The 22,288-nt window shown below is 38.9% G+C and overlaps 1 protein-coding gene across 5 annotated transcripts in view; it reads right to left on the bottom strand.

The window, feature by feature from the left end:
* Nek10 (NIMA related kinase 10) overlaps positions 1-22,288 on the bottom strand; it is a 210,725-nt gene that overhangs the window by 6,942 nt on the left and 181,495 nt on the right. For all 5 annotated transcript variants that reach the window (XM_015489627.2, XM_048794821.1, XM_048794822.1 and 2 more), the window contains 4 exons: positions 17,960-18,070; positions 6,366-6,474; positions 4,329-4,381; positions 4,190-4,245 (listed from right to left, as the gene is read on the bottom strand). In XM_015489627.2, the coding sequence (XP_015345113.1) occupies positions 4,190-4,245; positions 4,329-4,381; positions 6,366-6,474; positions 17,960-18,070 (329 nt within the window). The remainder of the gene's footprint in view (positions 1-4,189; positions 4,246-4,328; positions 4,382-6,365; positions 6,475-17,959; positions 18,071-22,288) is intronic.

The raw sequence follows: 22,288 nt of genomic DNA, 5'->3' as shown, positions 1-22,288 counted from the left end.
TACCCTTGCCTCGGCATTTCTCAGGTGTTTCATATTCAACACAGGAGGGGAGGAGGACCTGATTCTGATTTTCAAAGCCGGTATCACTAAGATATAGCCTTCTGGTAAGGAAACTAAATGTCTACGAATGTAAAATATCATTAATCGTACAGCCCAGCCAATGATCTGGAAGAGGCCCTGTCTTGGAAACAGTTATGAGGCTGGCCGAGCCTGTTTGGGCCTTCTTTCATTTTCTTCACATTGCTTCTGCCTCTCAACTCTGTCCTCATTGCCCTTTCCAGAATCCCAGAAATAAGGAATCCCTCATTTTGGTCAGGGGGTCCTTGCTGCTACTTCCATTTCTATTACCATTGTCTTTTCCTAATGCAATATTTTGTATCTAAGATATTCTTTCTAACCAACTGCCAAAGCAGTCTCCCCATCATTTATTTGAGTAGTTCCAGAAGTCTTCCCCAAAGATAGCTAACAGACAGATAGTGACTTCACCCTGAGACTTGCAGTCTGAGAACGGCACCTCTCTATTCTTTTCCCTAATTAAATATAAGCCCTACAGTCTAAGCTGAAAAATGTGCCACATCACCATTAACGGTTTGGGGTTTGGCTGGATAATCTGTGTATAAGCTTAAATTGCAAACTTGAATAATAAAAGTTATTATGTATGTTGCTCTCTCCGGATGGTGCTTAACCAAGATGATTTAACAATGTTTTTTGATGATGATGATGATGATGATGACGACAATTAAGATGTTAACAATGACAATGTGAAGAACAGCACATCTGGGTAGACCCTGGTGGAGGAGTAAAACCATTCCCAACTGGCACAGCTTTTCTCAACTTGTGTTCTATGCAAATGAGGAGGAAAACACCGGAGTAAACAAACAAGGTCATCAGGTGTCTTTCCTATAGGATGCCTCAGGTCTTTAATAGAGTAATGAGGATCAATATTCTCCAAAAATGGAAACTTCTACATTCCAAGTTTCCAAAATATATTTGGTCATGAGACTTTATTTTTCATGGAATATGTGATATCTTTGGTAATATTGGTTATTCCATGGAAACTTTATTTAGGAAAAATATACTCCAGTGATTCTAAATACAGAATCTACATATTTCTATATGTCCTGAGACATTTAACGTTCTCCACCTTTTGACTGAAAAGATCATGACAGCACCCACTATTTTGATTTATATTTGGAGTAATGCATGTTTCTGGATTGTACATTATTAGGTACTTCTAAGTGAAGCCTGAACTATCTCTTAAGAATTGATTTGGGTGGCACACACCCATAATCCCAGAGGCTTGGGAGGCTGAGTCAGGAAGATTGTAAATTCAAAGCCAGCCTCAGCAAAAGCAAGGTGCTAAGCAACTCAGTGAGACACTGTCTCTAAATAAAATACAAAATAAGGCTGAAGATGTGGTCCAGTAGGTGAGTGGCCCCGAGTTCAATCCCCAGTACCAAAGAGAGAGAGAGAGAGAGAGAGAGAGAGAGAGAGAGAGAGAGAGAGAGAGAATTTATCTGGGATACCTGTAAACTAGTAGTGGTTTGGGGGACACCAAGGGCTCTTGCTTACCATTAAACTGAAGTTTTTTCCCCAAGATCTATCATTGCTATTAGAAACCAAAAAAGTGGGGCTGGGTGCTCACCTAGCATGCATGAGGCACTGGGTTCGATTCTCAGCACCACATAAAAGTAAAATAAAGATATTGTGTCCACAAAAAAAAAAAAAAAAAAAAGATATTAAAAAAAAAAGAAACCAAAAAAGTGAATATCATGAACTCATGGATTTTAAAAAAATTAATATCTATTTTTAACATATACTAATTATACATACTAATGTGGATTTTTAAATGATTCATATTCTTTTGGGGAATCTTATAAAATTTTTGATGTCCTGTCCAATTTGTGCTATTTGAACTTCACTGCTCAAATGTGCCTTCATATTCTATTTAAAATTCTAAATGTGACTATGAACAGTTTTTTGCCTTTGTTATTAGGAATCTTATTATCTGTTCCTCATAAGGAAATTTGCAACACCTTTTAAGAAAGTAATATATCTCCAGAACTAGATTTTTTAAAGACTTAATGAGAGTCAAACTAAAAAAAGAGTGATATATTTGTTGTTTTTTGTTGTTATTACAAAAAAGACAGTGTTTAAAGGAGCAAATAAGAGCTCTTATAAGAGCTTCCTTAAATTTACACACCTAGTTTTTCATTAGTGTTTAGTTGATTTTCTGCAAAAATATGAGAACATTTCTTGCCCTTGATCTGAGTCGCTGAGGAAATGCAGATAAAATGACAACAGTCACCTTTACCCCACTACAAGCCAAGGGCACTTGAAATAATAGGATGCTGAGTGTTGGAAAACAGAGACATTCATGTTATCCACAGAAGACTGGATAAAGTCTGCCCTCCAGCAGAAAGGGAAAATCCAGAAACCTCTCCAGGGGTGTTGGAAGAAGAGTGATTTCAGAGATGGTAATTTCTATTAACAATAAATCTTTGGAAGATGAGAATTACTCATCATTTCTCTGTAGTTACAAATCACAACAGAACTAAATTTACGAAGAGTGTATTTTGGAAATATATTATCGAGCTAAAAGAGCAAGTAGTTGAATAATCTCATGTGTGATTCATAAGAAAACCTCACTGAAATGAGAGAAGAAAAATAAATACTGGTGACTGAACTAACCTTAAAGAAAATCTAATTTCCTGGTAATTACTGTAACCAGATGTTCCGGGGGCCCTCCTTCTCTTATCATGGTTACTAGTTATCTTTAAGGGAAACTTCTAAAATAATTTAGATACCACAAATAATTTAGATACCACTAAATAGCTTTACTAGCCAGCACAGTGGCCCACACCTGTAATCCCAGCTGCTTGGGAGGCTGAGGCAGGAGGATCCCAAGTTCAAGGTCAGCCTGGGCAACTTAGTGAGACCCTGTCTCAAAATTTTAAAAAAATGACTGGGGATGTAGTTCTATGATAAAGCACCCCTGGTATCAAAGGACAGTGCCTCATAAAACAACACTGAGCCACTTGGGCTGTGTATGTGGATGCTTGTGATCAATCTGATGATTCAGCTATGGGCAGGTCCTTGGAAAGTCAAGAGAAGCTCAGTAGGGTAGATATTGTCACTGTCCATACCCTCTCATCCATGCCACTTCAAAACATACTGGCTGAATCCCTAGTGACCAGTACCTGATTTCTCTCCTTGAGGATTTCTCTGGCCTCTACACCTTTCTTTGACCACCTTTAAAAAGGCCAGAAACACCAGGGAATCCACACTTCCTGGGAAAGGCCTCAAACAATGACTGGTGGAAACTGGAGAATAAATACCCCAACTCCCTCACCCTGGGAGTGGGAAAACTCTGACATCTGTTCTCTTTCTGCATTGGCTCTCGGATTTCTTCCACGGGATTGAGCACCAGCCAATGAAAACCTGCTTGATAATGACACCTGTATTAAATAACTTCTTTATCCCATACTAGGGTTTCCCGGAATCACCTCTCAAATAAACTAACTGTACCCAAATTGTTGCATCAACGCTGTGCCTAATAGTAAAACTACAGGAATTCAGGACTATATTTAAATTGATATAATGGAGTGTATTTTAAGAGAACAAATAATGATTATATTAAGATAATATGCAGTCCCTTTCTGGTGGAGGACAGTCCCAGTAAACTGACGTCTCTTATTTAGAGCGAGCAAATGGTAAAACAAAACACAGAGGGACTGCATTTAAACCCATCTTAAATGTACCTGAAGGGATTCTTTATTTAGTTGCATTTCCCACACCTAGTCTTTTATGCAAATAATGGTAGATTTCAAAATGATGGAAACTCGGGTTTCTAGCTCTTCTATAGAATGAGACAAATATTAATTTTAAAAATCTAGAAATGCTTTTCCACTCAATTATATTTGTTATTCTTATATAAGTCATCTACTAGGAAGATCACTTTTTGATTCAAAAGAGAACACAGGAGCTGTGTCCATACAGAAGATATGCAACATGTATTTTACCTGTGTAGGTATTTAGTCTTGGCAAAGATATTTTATACAAATATCTAAAATAGAGGTTCAAAAAGAAAAAAAAAAAACTTCTGAAATGAAGGCTAGAGAAAACCCACATCTAATATCTGATGATCTCATTTCATCTTTCACATTTGAAATCAAACTCTAGATCTCACCTGTTAGATGTAAAATTGTAATAGCCACTTTCCTCTAGGACTTCTTCAATCACACTCTAAAATTGAAAAAAAAAATCAGGTTAGTATCAAATTAAAAGGAACAAAATAAAATCATTCAGAAGCACTGCAAAAACCTCACCTGCATCTGCTCATACGTTATTCCTTCCTCCAAATCAGAGCTGGTGGGTGGACCTGAAATAGATGAATTATAGGAAGTCTGATATTTGGTCTAATCTTCTCAGTCACACTTTATTGGCAATTATGACTTCAATCGCAGTGAAAATAGGTCAATTTCTTAATGATAAAAATGAGACTTAAAAGTAAATTCCTAAGTGTCTAGGTTTTTGATAGATGCTCTGCTTCTTGTAATAACTGGCTGCTTTGCGTATGGCCATACTGAGATTCAGGAGCATTGCTTACAGCGCAAACTGGCTGGTGAGGTCAGGGCTGTGTTTGTCCATGTTCATGAGTCCAAACATGAACTACCTGATGGGTGAGTTTTCTGATTGAGAGACTCCAATCATCCATAAGGCAAGAAGAGTACATATGTGCTGGCAAGAAAAATAAATTCTTATAGGGAGGCAGAATTAGTGAAAGACCACAAAGATCTGACTATGGCATGTGGCTGCCTGTATGAAAATACATTAGAGCGGAGGACCTGTATTGATGGTTGGTATGAATATACCAGCAGCACCTTAACCTACCCCATGCTGCCAAGAGCACGGCTGACCAGTTTCTACTTGAATGTATCAATCTATGTGGAGACCTGGGAGTTCCCTGCCCCTCTGGAGGGAGAAAAGAGATCAGGCTGCAGTTGAAGGGGAGGCCTGAAGGTGTGAGTCCTTGCAGTTCATTTTCAAAGCCAAGTTTAAAGGTGCTCCCTGTTCCCTCCCCACAGCACCACAGCTCTGCTGCCTTTGCTCTTGCCAAGCCTGCTGTGACAAGGGTCACGCCTGCTCAGCTCTGGGGTGGAGCGATGGGCTGCCCTGGGAGGAGTCCTCAACTCAGTGTCAAGCTTCTGAGAGACTTCCATCAGAGTTCACCCCATCACAGTTGCTAATGGAAGGAGAAGTTTGGCCTGTACATGAACTTACCTGTCCTGGGAGAGGCTTTTAGAAGCAAATGACTCCGCACATTTTTTGTCTTGATCTTATGAGCTTCTCAGAAACCATTTTAAATGAAATTCTACCTGCATGGGGATTAGCTTTATCCCAGGAGACTAAGACTAAGGGAAAGTCTGATAATTGATACAGGAAATAATTTGCTCAGGTAACAACATAAGCACAACTAAAGTGAGCATTTTTCCAAATGGAAGAGATGTCAAGTCTCATTTAACTGTAAGAGCTTTAACTTTTGTTCATCTTACTGAGTGATAGAACTATGATTTATTTAGATTCAAAAATTATTCAGGAGTTCTGAAACCTCAGGGTAGCCAGAACTCTTCTTCTAATATGACAAGAATTTACTTATGCTGAGCTCCTACTAATGGCCAGATACTTTTTTAATTTAACTTGATCCTCACTATAACTCCATGACACAGGTATTACTTAAATTTGATATATTTTATTATTTTTATATTATTATTATATTCATCCCCATTTTACAGGAAAGGATACTGAGGTTCAAAGAGCTTCCATAACTTGTTTGAGGTCAGCTTCTAAATAGTGAGGCTGAGATTTGAATCTAGGCATCCAGGTTTGCAGAATCTGTGCCTATGTCATATTACCTCCCTATGTGAAATTTCTGCTAAAAAGGGGAAAAAATTGAATATTTTTGATGTAGATTGTTCAAGTAAGCTTCAACTTTTTCACCATTTTGAATATTTAAGCTTTCACTTTCTACTTTTTATCTCCCTCGATGCTTTGGGGGCATTTTATTTCCCATCATCAGATAAGCAAGAAGAAACAGAAAGAATTCTGAATAACAATTCACCCACACAGATTCTGCTGTTTGTTCATGGTATTAATAAATGATCAAGGAAGCTGCCACACTGGGTAAGATAAATCTCAGGGAATTTCTTGATTCCTACTATATGTCAACTATTATGATAGATAACAAAATAGGCTTTATTTTTTCTTTTCAGTTGAAGGTGATACTTTAGGTTTAGCTGCTGATCCAAATGACATGACTTATGTGTGTGGGTGAAATCCAGATTACCCATGTTGATGACCATTACCTGTCAGGTCATTTGAGGACAGGCTGTTTCCACCCAATGAATGACGTAATAAATGGTAATCTGCCGTAAAGAAGTTTGGCTCGATTGGTTCTGGAGATCCCTGAGATAACTGAAACAGAAAAAAAAAAAGCAAACCTACGTCTTATTTTATATTCAGAAGCAAATGACAGGAGACCTCTGTGTGGTGTTTTCCATTTCCCCATGTCTCTGTGTAGAAAATTTAGTGCTCTGTGGATTTCAATCCCTTGAAAAGAGATAAACATCTTCCTTCCAATAGAACTTATAAATTGGAAGCGGGCACATTACGGTGAAAGCAAGTTAGACAATTCCCTGGTCACATGAAAAAAAATGCACTTTATAGCTTTATGAGAGCAAAAATAAAAATGGATAGAAAAATAATGGCTTGGGCCTGGGACATCAAGATGTTATTTTTAATCAAGTGTAGGAGGAATAAACTCCAATTATTCAACAGAACAGTATGTTTAGTCCAGATCCCAGCCCTTTCTCATGTTTCTGCTTTGAACAATGCCTTCTTGTTTGACCAAGACAAACAAGTTTCTTATTACGTTTTGCTAAATTACTATTAATTAAGGTTAATCTCCAAACATTAGTTCCTAACACTCTGAAGAAAAGAGTAATTCACCAAAGACAGAATTTATTAGAGCTCCAATGGCTTAATGTCTTCCTATAAAGCTGCATTTTTAAAATGGAATTTTAAGCTATTGATGTTTTTCAACTCCTTTCACCTTTAATTTCAACCAAGCACTTGGGATGGCCCAATTTTAATACCTGAGTTGAAATATTTTTAAAAGGTCAAATATCAATAAATTAGAGACAAATGGCATAATTTGGACTAAACAATAGTAGTCACTCTGAATTCATACACTCTGTTCGCCAATTAAAATACATTCTTGTTCAATCACTTGAGAAACCTGACAGTATATGGGACGATTAAACAACGCACACCAACCCTACAACCCAGTGATTTCACCCTTAAGGATTTACATAAGAGAAATCAGTACATATATCCATCAAAAGACAAGGGAAAGGATGTTCATAGTGCCCTATTAATAATAACTAAAAACTGGAAAAAAATCCCAAAGTCCATGGATAGAAGAACAGATATTTCATAATGCGCTCATACAATGGAATTCTGCAAAGCAATAACAAAGAACAAAGTATGAATTCTCAAAACAAGGATGAGTGTTGAACGAAAGAAACCAGAAACAAAAGAATACATAGCACCTGGCTTCAGTTATATACATTTTCATAATCAGGTAAAACTAATCAATGGTGAAAGAAATCAGGATAAAGATTACATTGTGGCAAGGGAAGGGGCTTAACCAGCAGGAGGCCTCTGTGGGGTAGGAAATGTTCTATATGTTGATGTGGGTTCTATATGGTCACCTGGGCAAACATATATAAATATGGATTCATATAAATGTCTACAAACTTATGGTGCTGGCTGTATATGTACATCATTGTATGCATCATGCATTTTATGCCTTAATGAAAATATTTTATATAAGCAAGTGATAACTAATTATTCCATCATTGTACTTTGGATACTGCAAATACAAATCATTTATGTGTTTTCTTTTTTTTTTTTAAAGAGAGAGAGAGAGATTGTTTTTTTTTTTAATATTTATTTTTTAGTTTTTGGCGGACACAACATCTTTGTTTGTATGTGGTGCTGAGGATCGAACCCGGGCCGCACGCAAGCCAGGCGAGCGCACTACCACTTGAGCCACATCCCCAGCCCCAATTTATGTGTTTTCCAGTCTCCATATTACCACACATCTACGACACTAGAAGAAAAAATAATTCCAGCCTTTTTTATTCTTGAAATTTTATTTTCCTTACTTTAGTTAATAACCTATTTGTAATATGACAAGACTGTAAGATTGTAGCACACTGTAATGCAGGAGGATCTGACAGTCACATACTGACAAACTTTCTCATCATGCTGTAGGGTGCCTGGAGGTCAGCCCTAAGCATTCTGTGTTTTCCCTACCCGGCGAGCAGGTCATTCCAGCTAAGCCTCTTAATATGTATTATGATGCTGAAAATAATTTCCTGGCATTACCTTTCAAATGACCATAGGGATATTTCTCCTATGCTTGGCACAGGAGTAATTTGGCTGCCTTGAAATGTTCCCCTTCATTACAGAAAGCTTGTTCAATTTAATTAAGAAGTTTATATCTTGAAATCCTAAAGATTTCACACCCAAAAAGCCCCAGAGAAAAGTATGTAAAGGGTGGGTGACCTAGAGAGATCAAGGCTGCTATTGTATAAAAAAAACAAAACAAAACAAAACAAAAAAAAACAAGTTTTATTCATTGATTTTTAAAGCTTAAAGAAAACGTTTTTTGAGGTTTCCAGTCTTATGTCACATTAGCTATCTCCTTTAGCTTTGGAACCTCAAAGAAATGGGCCCATGGATGAAGGCAAGGACTAAAAGCCACTGGCCTTGCATTTGAACCCATGTATGTTTATTTTTATGCGAAGAGCTTCTTATGAACTTCTATTTGTGCTTCAGATTCTAGATACATGTATTCTTGCAGCAAACATTTTGCTCCTTTCTGTGTGTTGGTCAGCGTGTTCTGTATGATATGAGCAGGCTGCAGGCATGATCTGCCTTCTACAAGACCTGTATCTTGACTAGAAGAATAGGTTAACATCTGTGAAATGGTGATACAAGAAATCATGAAGTATGAGATGGTGCGTTCTAGACTTTAAAAGAGGAGGCCACCAGGGTTTGCAGAGGTTCTGTAGAAGGAACATGGAAACCAAGCCTGGATGTGGGTGGGTGGAATGAAGGAAGCAAAGCTGGCAATCCAAGTGAGGGGAGTTTGGGGTAACAGTCAGGCACTGCAGACTGAAGACACAACAATGAGAGGAAAATGACATGAGTCCATTGTTATGGAGTTACAAGGATTCAGAATGAAGGGGGAAGTGACATTCATTAGTTCAGTGAATTTTTAAAATCAACTACTATGTGCCAAACACCGATCCAAAGAATGAAATAACTCAGTGACGATCAAGTTATCCTCTGGGAGCTTGCTGCCTACTTAGGGGGGAGGTGTGCCTGTAAAATATTTAGTTGGACGTGTGTAAAATTGCAACTGTGCTGAATGCCTTGAAGGGCAGGTCTGTGGCTCTAGGAGGTGATGATAGATTTGTTTTATCCAGGAAAGGCTTTCCCAAGGTACCACTTATGCCAAGCACTGATGTAATAAGTAAGAATGAGTGAAGGATTGGGTGGAAAGAGCATTACAGCCGGGGGAAAGCATGATCAAAGACTAGCGAGACAGCATGGCAGATAAGCAAACTATAGAAAAGGGCTCGTGGCTGCTCTGGAGACAGCAAGGGGCAAGAGCAGTACATGATGGAGACATAAGCAGGGTTTGGACCAAATGGGAGTGGAAATAACATGGAGAGGATTTTTGTATTCTATTAAATGATCCTCCAAAGGGTTTTCTGTGATGTGTGTGTGTGTGTGTGTGTGTGTGTGTGTGTGAAAGAGAGAGAGAGAGAGAGTATGTGAGAGAGAAAGAGGTGGGGGAGATGGTCTGCTTTGAAAGAATCACCCTTGATGCAATGCAATGAGCATAGTGGTTGGATTGGGGCTGGGAGAGCAGGGTGAATGCAGACACACTAGGAGGAGTATGAGGAGGCTCAACTAAATAAATCAGTGACTTATTACTAAGTAACTCATCTAGTCTGGAAAGCTGGATCCCAGAGTTGAGATGATGGATTCAGAAACTACTAACATTTTTTAGTATGATAATAAAAAGCAAGTGTTAAAGAACTAACTTTAAGTCTGATAGTCTGGGAAACAAGGAGATCTGCAAAGCAGCTGTGGCGCTGATGAAAGAGGGAAGGGCCAAGAACCTGGACCAGGTGACAAAGGAAGGAAGGATGTGGAAGAGCCAGCATTAATAACAACAGTAGCACCCACTGTCAGCTAGGGATGCTTGTGACACTCTAGTCATATTTAATAATATATTTGGTTCTTATAACTATCCCCTAAAGTAAATATCATCCCCACTTTACAGGTGAGGAAACAGGGAGATAAACTAATTTTCCCAAAGAGCATAGCTATTAAGTGGTAGAACCAGGGCCGGAACCCAGGGCTGCCTACCACCAAAGGTCAAGCAGAACCATCCATCCTGCCACCAGTCCCAACTGCTAATAACTTGGGGGACACAAAAATACTCGGTGGCAGAGAAATTACCTAGTCTGTGTGAGGCCCTGGGTTCACTCCCCATTACTGCAGAGAAATAAGTGTCTGAAAAATGAAGTGAAGCAGTTGAAAGAGACACTAAGATTTAAAGACGGAGCAGAAGGCAAACTTACCTTGCCAGTGTTACTGGGGTGGACAGAGGAGGGGAGAACAAGGTGGCAAGTCTAATCCTGGGTGTGCCAGATGGTAAAGTAAATGTTCCCCAGGAGGCGGAAATAGGGAAGACACAGCAGGACACCTTTAAAGCAGTGGCCCTCACAGCAAGCCAGTGGATCAGCAGTCCTGGGCCAGCATGCCCAAGTCCTCAGTGCACTGTGAACCTTCCACTGACAGGTGTACCTCCTGTGTGTGGCACACATGCTATTTGGAAACATGTATAAGACCTTCTTCTGAACTGAAATAAGAGGGCTCTCCTGCTCTGAACAGACATTACAGTTCTGAAGAACAAACAATAATCCATGCTATTTGGTGGGGGAACTGGGGATTGAACTGAGTTATATACCCACAGCCCTTTTTCCTTTTTATTTTGAGACAGGGTCTTGCTAAGTTACACAGTCTGATTTTGAACCTGGAATCCTTCTGCCTCAACCTCTAGAATCTCTGGGGTTATGGGCATTCCCCAGCCTGCCCAGTTGATACACACTTTTGAACTAAGCAAGTCAAATAAATACATTCCAGAGAACAGGCTGCATATCCCTATTCCCACTCCTCCTCCTCCTCCTCCTCCCCAAACACCATTGACTTTGAACAGGTATTATGCAATTTGAGCACTTACTGGTCAATAGAATATAGTACTTTTTAGACAGAACCTAAAACAGAAGAAAACAATGAGAAACTACAAATGTAATCGCTACTAAATTTCCCAAACAACATTTTCTTTCCCATATCATAAAATAAGGCTATCTGCTGCAGAACAACTACACAAATTATGTGGGATCTAATGCAACTGAGGTAGGACTCTGGAAGAAATTGAGCCAAACATAAATGAAATGAGGTACCAGCAGTGAGAAAATTCACAACATGTTCCATCACTCTGCACTCGCTGGTCTCTGGTCTCATTTCCTTTCGGATTTCCTTGTCCTCTTTGACTGAACTGCATCATTATAAGACATAACTTATTTCCTAATTTTGCATCTTTTCTAACCTACAGCTCCTATTAGCTTTTTATTAGCTTTTTATAGGCCACTTTGTTAACAAAAGTGTCCAGTCTTTATTTTTTTTTTGTTTTCTTACACACACACACACACACACACACATACACACACATCTGCACATGCACCCACATATGCTTGTCCATCATCAGCCCCCCAACACTCTCAAAGTCCCCACTGCTAATGAAAAGTAGCCCTGCTATATAGGGCCTTACATTCCCATCAAGAATTTTTGTCTACCTAGCAAAACTAAAAGACTGGAAATCTACCATTAATTACCCAGAAGATTTGTCTTCTGCAGACCCTGAATCGGACACTGATGGTGGGGTCGAGGCAAAGAGGGAATGGTGGCCTGAGTCTGCCAGGCAGGAGAGCCCTGCTATAGGTCCTCCTCCACTTGGTCTAAACAGGTTCGTGCTGCACCTGCTGATTTATGATGTCTCCAAGGGCCCTGGCAAGGACTAGGCAAATATAAACCATGATGATTATATGCATAAAGGACCATTTAATTAATTAATTAAGTCCAGGATGCTGAGCAATCTGCCTGCCTGAAAAAGAGCTGAAAAGCTGGAGTAAGGAAGCAAAGAATGTGCCAGCTGTTAAATAATGGAAACTTGACCTGCTGATCTGCACTCAAGTGCACACCAGATTGGAAACGGAAGAGAAGAACCAGGGAGGCACACGCCTAGAGGAAGAAGTTCTGGGCTATTTACCCCACACCACTGGAAGACCATCACAGGGTTTTCTCTAGGCCTTCCCATCAAAGGGTGCTCCCTAGAATGGCAGCAGCAGCAGCACTGGAGGAGCTGGGTAAAATGCAGAAATGGAGGCCCAGGATGCGATTGTATCTAGATAACTTTTTTGGCCTACTAGACAGACCATCTTTCTAACAAAAAGTCTTTGGATACACCAGATGTTCCTAGTGGATAGACACTATGTTCTATACAGCTCAGCTACTCAAAGCATGCCCCTAGATGGGCACAGCACAATCTCCCCTCCTCACCAGACCTACTGAATCACAACCCACATTAATAACTCAGGTGACAGATATGCACAATAAGATATGAAAAATGTTGACCTTACCAGACTAATGATTTTCAACCTTGTCTGTACAAAGAAATCACCTGAGATTTAAAAACAAACCAATACCTGGATCGAATCTCTGGAGTTCCATTTCCGTGGGGGATTAAGTGATGGAAGGGACATGCGGCCTGTTATGTTTAAGAGCTCTAGGTAATTCCAGTAAGCAGCAAAATTTAAGAACTCCTGGCCATGGCTCAATGCTTAAATCATTAGCTGCTTCTCACCTGGGTATAGATTGTTTTGTTTGTATTCATTCTTGGTCCAAATGATGTTTGTAACTTATAACATAATGGTTCTCAGCCCTTGCTACCTGCTAGAATCACATGGCTCCAGTGCCCATTGTGCTTTTGTACAAATTTTAAAAAGCCACCTTCTTACCCCAGAGGATGCAGCCCAGTAAACCCTTCATCCAGGTGCTTTTGGATAGGACAGAACCACTACAGTTCTATGTGGCAGCTTTGCTAGGTGAGCTGTTTTCAAAACACTCATGCCCAGACATTGGTCTGGGAGGGATCTGGCATCAACACTCAAACTAAATGCATGATTGTTTTTATTATTTAAAAAATTTCTAACATTTAACAAAACTAGAGAGGACAACACGATGAACTCCGTTAACCCACCAACCAGCTTAAACAGGTTGCCTCATTTATATCTCCTCCACATCCTGTCCTACCTATGCAAGTTCTACATACAGAAACTGGAAAAGGAACCCTTTAAACACACTAGGCCACCCATAAAATCTCAACGTGGCACTGGAAAAAATGTGGATTTATTTTTAAAAATAATCAGAATACAGCTATCCCAACAGAAATGACTAATTCCTTAATAAAACAAAATTTACAACCAATGTTTACATTTTCCTGATTATCTCAAAAAAAATACGTGTTTTGAACTTTGCTTTTCAAGTTTTTTTTTTTTTTAAGTTAGTAAGGAGTAAGTCCATATATTGCAAGTGGTTGATATTTTCCCTAAAATGTTTTAAACTTTATGGGCAACCCCTCTCTTCCTTTCTCTTCTCTCCCCTCCTTTTCTCTTCCTTTCTCTTTCTCCACTCCTCCTAACAATATATTTATTGACAAAAAAAAACAGGTCAGTTTTCCTGCAGAATTTCCATGTATGGGTTTTAATCCAATTACTCCAATACTCCAATTATCCACAATTATCCTCATGCTATCAATTAATATGTTCTCTTTCTCTCCTGAATTTGCTGCAAGTGGTAAGCTTGATCCAGAGCAGGGATTGGCAAATAATTTTCTTAAAACAGTTAGATAGTAAAGGTTTTGGGTTTAGAGGCCATATGGCCTCTGTCTCAGCTACACTATTCTGCTTGGAATGCAAAAGTAGCCATAGACAATATATAAGTGAATGGATAGGATTGTGTAAATAAAACTTTTTGCAAAGCCAGGTGGCAACCACATTGATCTGAGGGCTCTAACTATACAATGTCTGGTTGACTTTGTATTTAGAGGCTTGATCAGATGTAGAAGCAAGCTTTTAGCAAGAAGAAGACTTAGTGTTGTTCATTTCCATCAGGGGGCATAGCATGCCAGGTTGTCCCTGTTCTTGTGATGTTAGTAGCCATTGGAGGATCATATCTAGATCCACTCTTTCACCAGGGACTGCATAACTATAATATTCTTTACTCCTTTGGCAGTTATTAGTAAGTCCTTCCATAATAAGAAACTTCCCCTCACCAACCATTTAGTTACCCCAAGACAGAGTTAATAAAGGACAGACAGAATACATTTGCAAACAATTTTTAAAATAATGAACTGAGTATTCTTGAGAAGTAACCAATGAGAGATTTTCTTCAGTATCATTATGAACACTTGGATTTAAACATTATTTAATGCTTTCAATTATCCATTTTGGTTCTTACTCTCATGGGTACTCCAATTATCCCACAGATAGGCAGTGGGAGCCTTTGCAGGTTATGCCCCCAGCTGTCCTCGATGACACACATGCTATGTCAAGATACTCCAACCTAGTCCTGTGTCCTTGCTGCTCCAAGCCCATCAGCTATCTCCGAGGAACCATGGATAGATAGAGGAGCTCATTGCTGCTTGGTTAGTTCCTAAACCATTTTAGTTTAGGTATTAGAAAACGTGTATTTTTTTTAAGATTTGTCATGAATTTATATTCCTTCATAGTGATACTGCCAGTGCTAATTTGAATTGACCTCTCGCTTCTGTTTCTTCTTTTTCCCATGATGAAAATCTTAGTTCCCAAAGACACCGATATAGTCACTCGGTTGCCTTATTGTCCCTGCAGTTCCAGGCAAGACGGAGCAGGCTGTACTGAAGACCACCTTAGGTGAATTATAAATAAGGACCTTAATTTCCTAGGAAAGGGCTCGTCCGTTTTCGACTTCTCTATATATCCTGCTGTGTCTAATTTCTTAATAAGTAGACACAATCAGCCCTAATTTTGCTCTCAACCTAGAGACATGGGGTCTCTAGTTTCAGGAAAGAGAGAGAGAGAGAGAGAGAGAGAGAGAGAGGAGAATCAAGGGTATTTTATGTGCAGCCCTGTTGTGGGGCAACTGGATCAGTCAAAGGCTAATTGGCCAATCCTTTAGGACTATACACAGAGTGAAAAATCTACTTCTGGAAAAAAATTATTGCAAGCAAAAGATTATACCAGAAAGGCGGGAAACAGCTCACAATTTTCTCACTTAGATTTAGATGGGAGCTGGAGATCTTTCAACATTCATATGGAAATATAGGAATATGTTACATCATTATATATTTTAATCAAGAATTGAGTACACCGAGAGTATCTCATACAGAATATATAAATGATACATTCTATAATCAATAATTATACATCAAGGACCTGCTACATGCCAGGCACTGCATAAAACCCTTCAAAATGGATCAGAAACACTGCCTGTGGGGAAAACAGAACTGTAAGTCAGAAGAAAAAATACTTTAAATATAAGAGTAAAAAAGTGATCCAGTCATAGAGAAAGGGGAGATTAACCCTGAACAGGAAAAATTAAAGGAAGCCTTTATGGAGGAGCTGACTTCTCAGTTCAGTGGTGAAGAACAGGAAGGATGTCAACATCTGGGCAAGGTTTCCTTAACACACAGGGGTCAAGGCTGCCTCTGCAAGGGACAGAGCAAGAAGGCATACACCATAATGCTCTAAGCATTATGGCTCCAGCCTGGGAGCCTATAGAGCTTCTAATAAGTAGACACAACCTACTTATTAGTAGATTGTGACAGAGCCCTGGATGGAGCTGAGCATTCCTCTTTCCCAGCCCAAAGGTCCACACAGGGTGTCCCATAGACTTCCATGAGCTTATAGAATCAGAGAAGGGGACCCCTGTGATCTTCACAGGAGAGTTGAATCTGCTTTTAAATGAAGTTGAAAATAAGGATATATCTATCCCCCCAGGACACTTATACCACCTGTTAATCTCCATTTTTTTTCCTCCCTAGACCAGAAGGGAGAGAAATTAACTGCACTAGTAAGAGATGCTACCGTGGTGCAGAGGAGGAAAGCGCAGGTCTGCAGGGGGAGGTGCAATTCAACAAAAAGAAATCTCCTTGCCTTCAGGGGAAGAGAGAAAGACAGCAAGGCAAGGATGCAGAACCAGAAGTCTGAGTAATAAAAAATGAAAATGATTTGCTTTAAGGACACACACACTGTTGGAAAAATCACTGAGTAAGGAAGAGTCAGAGCCACCTTTGTGTATATCAGTTTGTAGTAGAAGCTTTCACCTTTAAAACTAGGATTTCTGGTAAAATAAGTTTATGTACAAAATGGATTATTGGGAATATCACTTTAATAAGAATAGAGAAACCAAGCAATAGGTAATCTTTTTGTGGGAAATATGAGCTTCTGTCTTTTAAAAATATATTTACTAGTCTTCAGGATACAGAGTGTAAGTATCATTAAATAAATATGGGAGGTCTCTGTTTCTGTTTCCATCTCCTCTGGTTTCGTTTCTTGGCCTTATTTGCCAACACAATGCATGAAAGAAATCTCCCTCTCTAATCTCTGATGAGACAGGGTTTGTGCTTTCTTTACCTACAACCTGAGTACCCTCCCCATCTCCTTTTAGTGTGTACAGACACTAATGGTGCAGGCATGGAAGATGGAAGGCATCGGAGCAAATGTTCTATTAGCCTTTCTTATTGAAAAGCCTATCATATTCCCTGAATAATTCCTAATCCATGTTTAAGACCAGATACATTATAGGGAAAAGAAAGTCAAAGGGAAAGTTCATTGGTGGTATGTCCATGCCAAGGTTAACAATGTTTAAAAAAAAAAAACAAAAAAGAAAGAAAGAAAAAAAAATTTTAAATATAAAATTGAAAGGGGACCAAGCATCTTTACCTGGGTTTGCTGAATGACCTGTGTTTTGGGCCTTTCAGGGACAAGAAAACTGAGTTTATGGCTACTTCTAAGACAGAGGGATTTACTGCCACCAAGTTGTGCTAATGAGAGAATAAACAATTAAACAATCACTAATAGTTAATTTAGTGATTTAGTCACTAAATGTGAATGTATGAATAAAAATATTTTTTAGCATCTCAAGTTTAGGAGATTGCTGAATATGGGGAAAAAAAATATTAGAAATAGTTCATGTAGCCCTCTCACAAATCATCAAAATCATGGTCTCAGAGCATCAACTGCCTTTTTAAAAGGGCAAAGTTCAACTTGGGGGTCCCCTGTAGACTCCTTCTAATAAAATATTGGGGTGGAATCTTCTAAAATATGTGAAATATACACACATTAAGTTAGATATATAATAACATTTATTCTTGGGCTGGGGATATATATCTCAATTCATAGAGTGTGTGCCTCAGATGCACAAGGCCCTGGGTTCAACCCCCAGCACCACAAATAAATAAATAATAACATTTATTCTTAGGAAAATACATAATAATGCTGAAAGAACTCTCTATTAGCATCTGAAAATAATGGCTAAAGAAACAAAGGCTCTCACCTTTGGGAGAGGCTAAGACTTACACTTTATTTGGTATTTTAAGCAGTGATAAAACCCTTTAATAGAGGATAGAGCTCAAAGCACAAAGTAAAGGAAGAATAAGATGTAACTGATGTGTTTTATCAGCTAAAGAATTCCTATATATAGAATACCATACCTTTTTAATTTCAGATTTCAAATTACAAGGGTTACTCTGCTGGCTGAAGAGGGATTTCTTGAATCTCTCTATAACTCTTCTTTTCAAATTGTGGTGCAAAGCCGGAGGAAGCTGTATGAAATCAGAAAATAATCATTAAAACCAAATACTCAACACTGCATTGCTGACCACAGGCAGCATTTACAGGGGGCCGATGGAACAATGTGCAGCCAATGGGGCTATCGTTTAAATTTTATTCCAAATTAGTATGACTCTGTGCTATGATTTTTTTAATCTTATGACGCCAAAGTAGTAAAATAAATCGATGCCTTTCAAAAGGTCTGTTTGCATTTATCTTATCATTGTTATACTCATTGATATTACTTTTCATATAACAACTAAACCATTTACTAGTTGCACACATATTGAATTTTGTAAAGAACAGCCTTGACAAAGTAGGGTACATTTGATAATGTTTAGGTGGGTATAGCACACTCAGAACCATCCATGGTAAACACCCTGGCAGTGGCCCTTGTCATAAAGGATCTGATACTTTAGACCAGAAAATGCATGTCTGCCACAGTTCACAGTCACCTGCCTGGGAGTGCCCCTGAAAATTCAGCTGGAGAGAGATCGGATTTTAGGAACTGCTTGTATTCAGAAGACAGACAAAACAGATTAGTATATATTAGGGCCCGGCCAGGATGAGTGAGACTTAACACATATGTAGAAAGTCATTGTGGAATCTTAGAAAATATGGTAACTGGATGAAAACAAGGAATTAAAAAAAAATGATTTGTAGTGCTTTGCAGGTTGGATTTACACAGGAAGTTAAAGATCCCAAGAAGCACAGAGAGATGAAGTGAAGTCTGGGAGATGGATAACAGAAAAGAACCAGGGTCAGCATTATAAACAGTCTCAGGGTTGACAAAGTGTTCCATTTTGTTTATTGGGAGATCTTGAAAGGGGAAGAGGAACAGATAAGAAATAGATAGCTCAATGGGAAGAGACCCAGGATATAAGTAAAAGCTCAGATCAAATGAAAGAATGACATGGAGAGACAGTTGGGACTTTCTAGGCTTCCTTCCAGTTCCGGTTGGTGTCACATGGCTATCTTTGGCCAATAAGATGGTGTGTATCACTCTAAGGATGAAGGGATGCTCCTCCTTTACACAACCAGGGTGCTCCTTCCATCTCTATCCTCCCCTACTGCAGCCCAGAGTCCACCTCTTCTACATGGCATGGCCTCGACATGGTCAGCCTGAGTGAGAAATCACCTTCTATGGTGTCAAGGCAAGGGATTTGAGGGAGTACTGTTTAGTGGCATACAACTTATCCTATTCTGAATAACACAAAGAACATCTATTCATTCAAATTCATGTAAAAGGTAATAGAAGAGCAAAGCATAGGGTCTTTGGGGTTTGCAATGACTGATTTTGTAGCCAAAGAACAATTGTTCATAATTCCAAACCTGATACAATGCGGGACCCATTATGAAGTTTTATACTTACACAACACAGAAACACCGGGCAACTGAAAAGACTTGGGGGGGAGGGAGAGAGAGAGAGAGAGAGAGAGAGACAGAAAGAGAGAGACAGAGAGACACTAGCAAGAAGCACTCTACCACTGAGCTACATCCCCAGATCCCCCAAAAATGCTTTTAAATGTACCTGTAATCCTTGTGCTTGAGCTAAAGTAGGCTTAACTAGGGAGGAAATGGATTATTCTGGAGATACTGAGCCCTTCTGAGTGCTTTGAAGGATTTAATCATCTGGCAGCACTAAGACTTCACTGATCTCTTTTGACGTCACTATTATAGCTATCTCTTCCCTTGATCCCAACTTGATTCCTCCCCATACCCGCAGCAAATGGTCATAATTATTACAGTCCTTTCACATGAGATGGAAGGGGGAAATCATGTAAGATAAAGGAGTGATATTTCTGAGCATTAATGAGCAAATAGTGGGAAGACAGACAATGGAAATGAGCATAAAAGATAGATGTGTGCAGGAAAGAATAGCAAAAGAAGAATGGATTTAATGTGCAATAGAAACAGACAATGAAGGGGAGAGGCACACACACACACACACACACACACACACACACACACTTTCCTGGCGAAGGTTTGGGTTGAGCAAGAAGGGGATGGGAAAAGTCCCTGGAGAGACATGGGGTTTGGTGGATTCTCTATTGTTGCACACCAGAAGTTGCCACCTCACTGAATCAAACACCAGAGGGCAGTGTCGGCCCAGGACTACATGTCTGTGGCCCAGTGTGATTGCAGCACAGCTGTCCAAGAGAAAGGCAGCAAGTACTGTCTGTACTATAAACTCTTGAAGGTGTGAAGCACCCAGTGGGCTCATGGTTCCTTCAAAGGAACCTCAGCCCAGTACTCTGGCAGCTATCAGTATCGAGTTAATTCAGATACTCTGAAAAATCTTGCTGTTTATTTAACTTGATAAGCCTCTATTTAACTTAGAACTAATTGCACTTACTGCTCTAGATGACCTGCATAAATTGTATAAAACTCATTCGAATGAGCTAACGTTCAGTCAACTTAAAGATTCATACACTGGGAAGTATTAGAAAGCTATTGTATCTTATTGGAATAATGATCCCCATAGACAGCATCTCATTGTTAAAGTTTTTATGGAAGAATTTTAAATTTTAGAGTGATGACTCATGCTTAGCTAAACTGCAGATGATGTGAGTATAATGATATATTATGCACAAGAACTATCATACCAGTAATAGAAAATCAATACCTATGATTCATATGTGCTAGGCACCATGATCACTCTTTTATGGGCATGATCATACTTTTTACCCACAACAAACTCATAAAGCAGCGCTTATTTTATGGGCGAGGAAATCAGAACTTAAAGACCTTATATAACATGCAATACACTTTCTGAAGTAGTAAGTGTTCTAGCACAATCGCTACCCTAAAGCAAATACCAACAGTACTAGTCACTGCAGGACAGCACTTTATAGTTTATTAATATTTTCATATACTTTGTTTCCTTCAAGGCTCATGGTAATCCCAGAAGATCTCCCATTTTATGAGCAAAGAAACTAATTCTAGAAAAGGTAATGACTTTCTCAAAAGCCAAAGATTTGACAGCTTATATTTTGTTTGCTTTACTACACCTTACAAAGTAACAAAAGAAAAATTATGAAATCTGACCTGTACATTTTCTAGTAGGTTTTTTTCAAACTTGTAAAAAAGAATGTATACATTCTTTCTAAAGAACCAAATTCTCTGTCCAAAAATACATCAGCAGACCACTAGCAGTCCATAGGGCTCCATCTGATAAATAGTTACCTAAACCAGTATCTGATTCTATTTCTGAAAAAAGTTATTTTGACATGTTATTGCTTAAGAGGAAATTTTCCTAAATGCTAGATGAGATATTCAAAGACAATCATCCAAACACACACACAAAAATGTAACACTTCTCTTAGAATTTACAGACCCTGAAAACATATGTTGATTTGAGTAACACAGATTTACCCTAAATATCCTGTTCTGGTTAATCTCTGTCACCTTGCCATTAGTAAGCAGGTGATCCAGGTGAGTGAGTATGAATTGTTAAATTCTTATCAATCCTTTGCTACAAAACACTGCACGCGGGGCCAGGTTTGTGGCTCAGTGGTACAGCGCTCGCCTAGCATGTGTGAGGCACTGGGTTGGATTCTTAGCATCACATTAAAAAAATAAAAAAGGTATTGTGTCTATTTACAACTAAAAAAAAATTCTTAATTAAAAAAAAATGCATGTTTCCCTGATGACAGCCAGTAAGATCATTTTCATTTGAGGACAGCACATTACTGTGCATTTTTTTTCCTGTTAGTAATGATTGTGGCTGTTAAGATGAGCAGTCATGAAGATCTACAACCAGAACTGTCTGCCTGATCTCTTGGTGATAGATGTTTAGTTTTTAAAAGTTGATAAAGGCTGATTTTCGACACATTTATTTAAGAATACAATCAAAACACAGAATAGACTTAAACTCCAGCCTTAATTTGGATGTGCAGCTCTTACCCAAGCAATAATACATAAAAACTCATACTAAAAGGTCACCTGTGTACTTGTAGTCACCTTATAGGCCAAAGATCGATTTTGGTTTCTGGCAATGAAAACGAACCCACAGATTTTTCATTCTTAGCTTCCTGGTCTTAAGATTACCATTTGAGTTTTGACAGAAACAGATGTCAAATCACTGAAGGCAGAAGTAAGGATTTTAACATGCTGCCTTGTAAAATAGTTGCTTTTAAGTGATTTTCACAGGTCTGTCTCCATGGCAACTGGACAGGAAAGGCCACCACCAGCCAAAGGCAAGAAGTTTG

This window comes from Marmota marmota, unplaced genomic scaffold (assembly GCF_001458135.2).
Source record: "Marmota marmota marmota unplaced genomic scaffold, marMar, whole genome shotgun sequence".
Lineage (NCBI taxonomy): Eukaryota > Metazoa > Chordata > Mammalia > Rodentia > Sciuridae > Marmota > Marmota marmota.
This window is presented reverse-complemented; position numbering and strand designations above follow the sequence as displayed.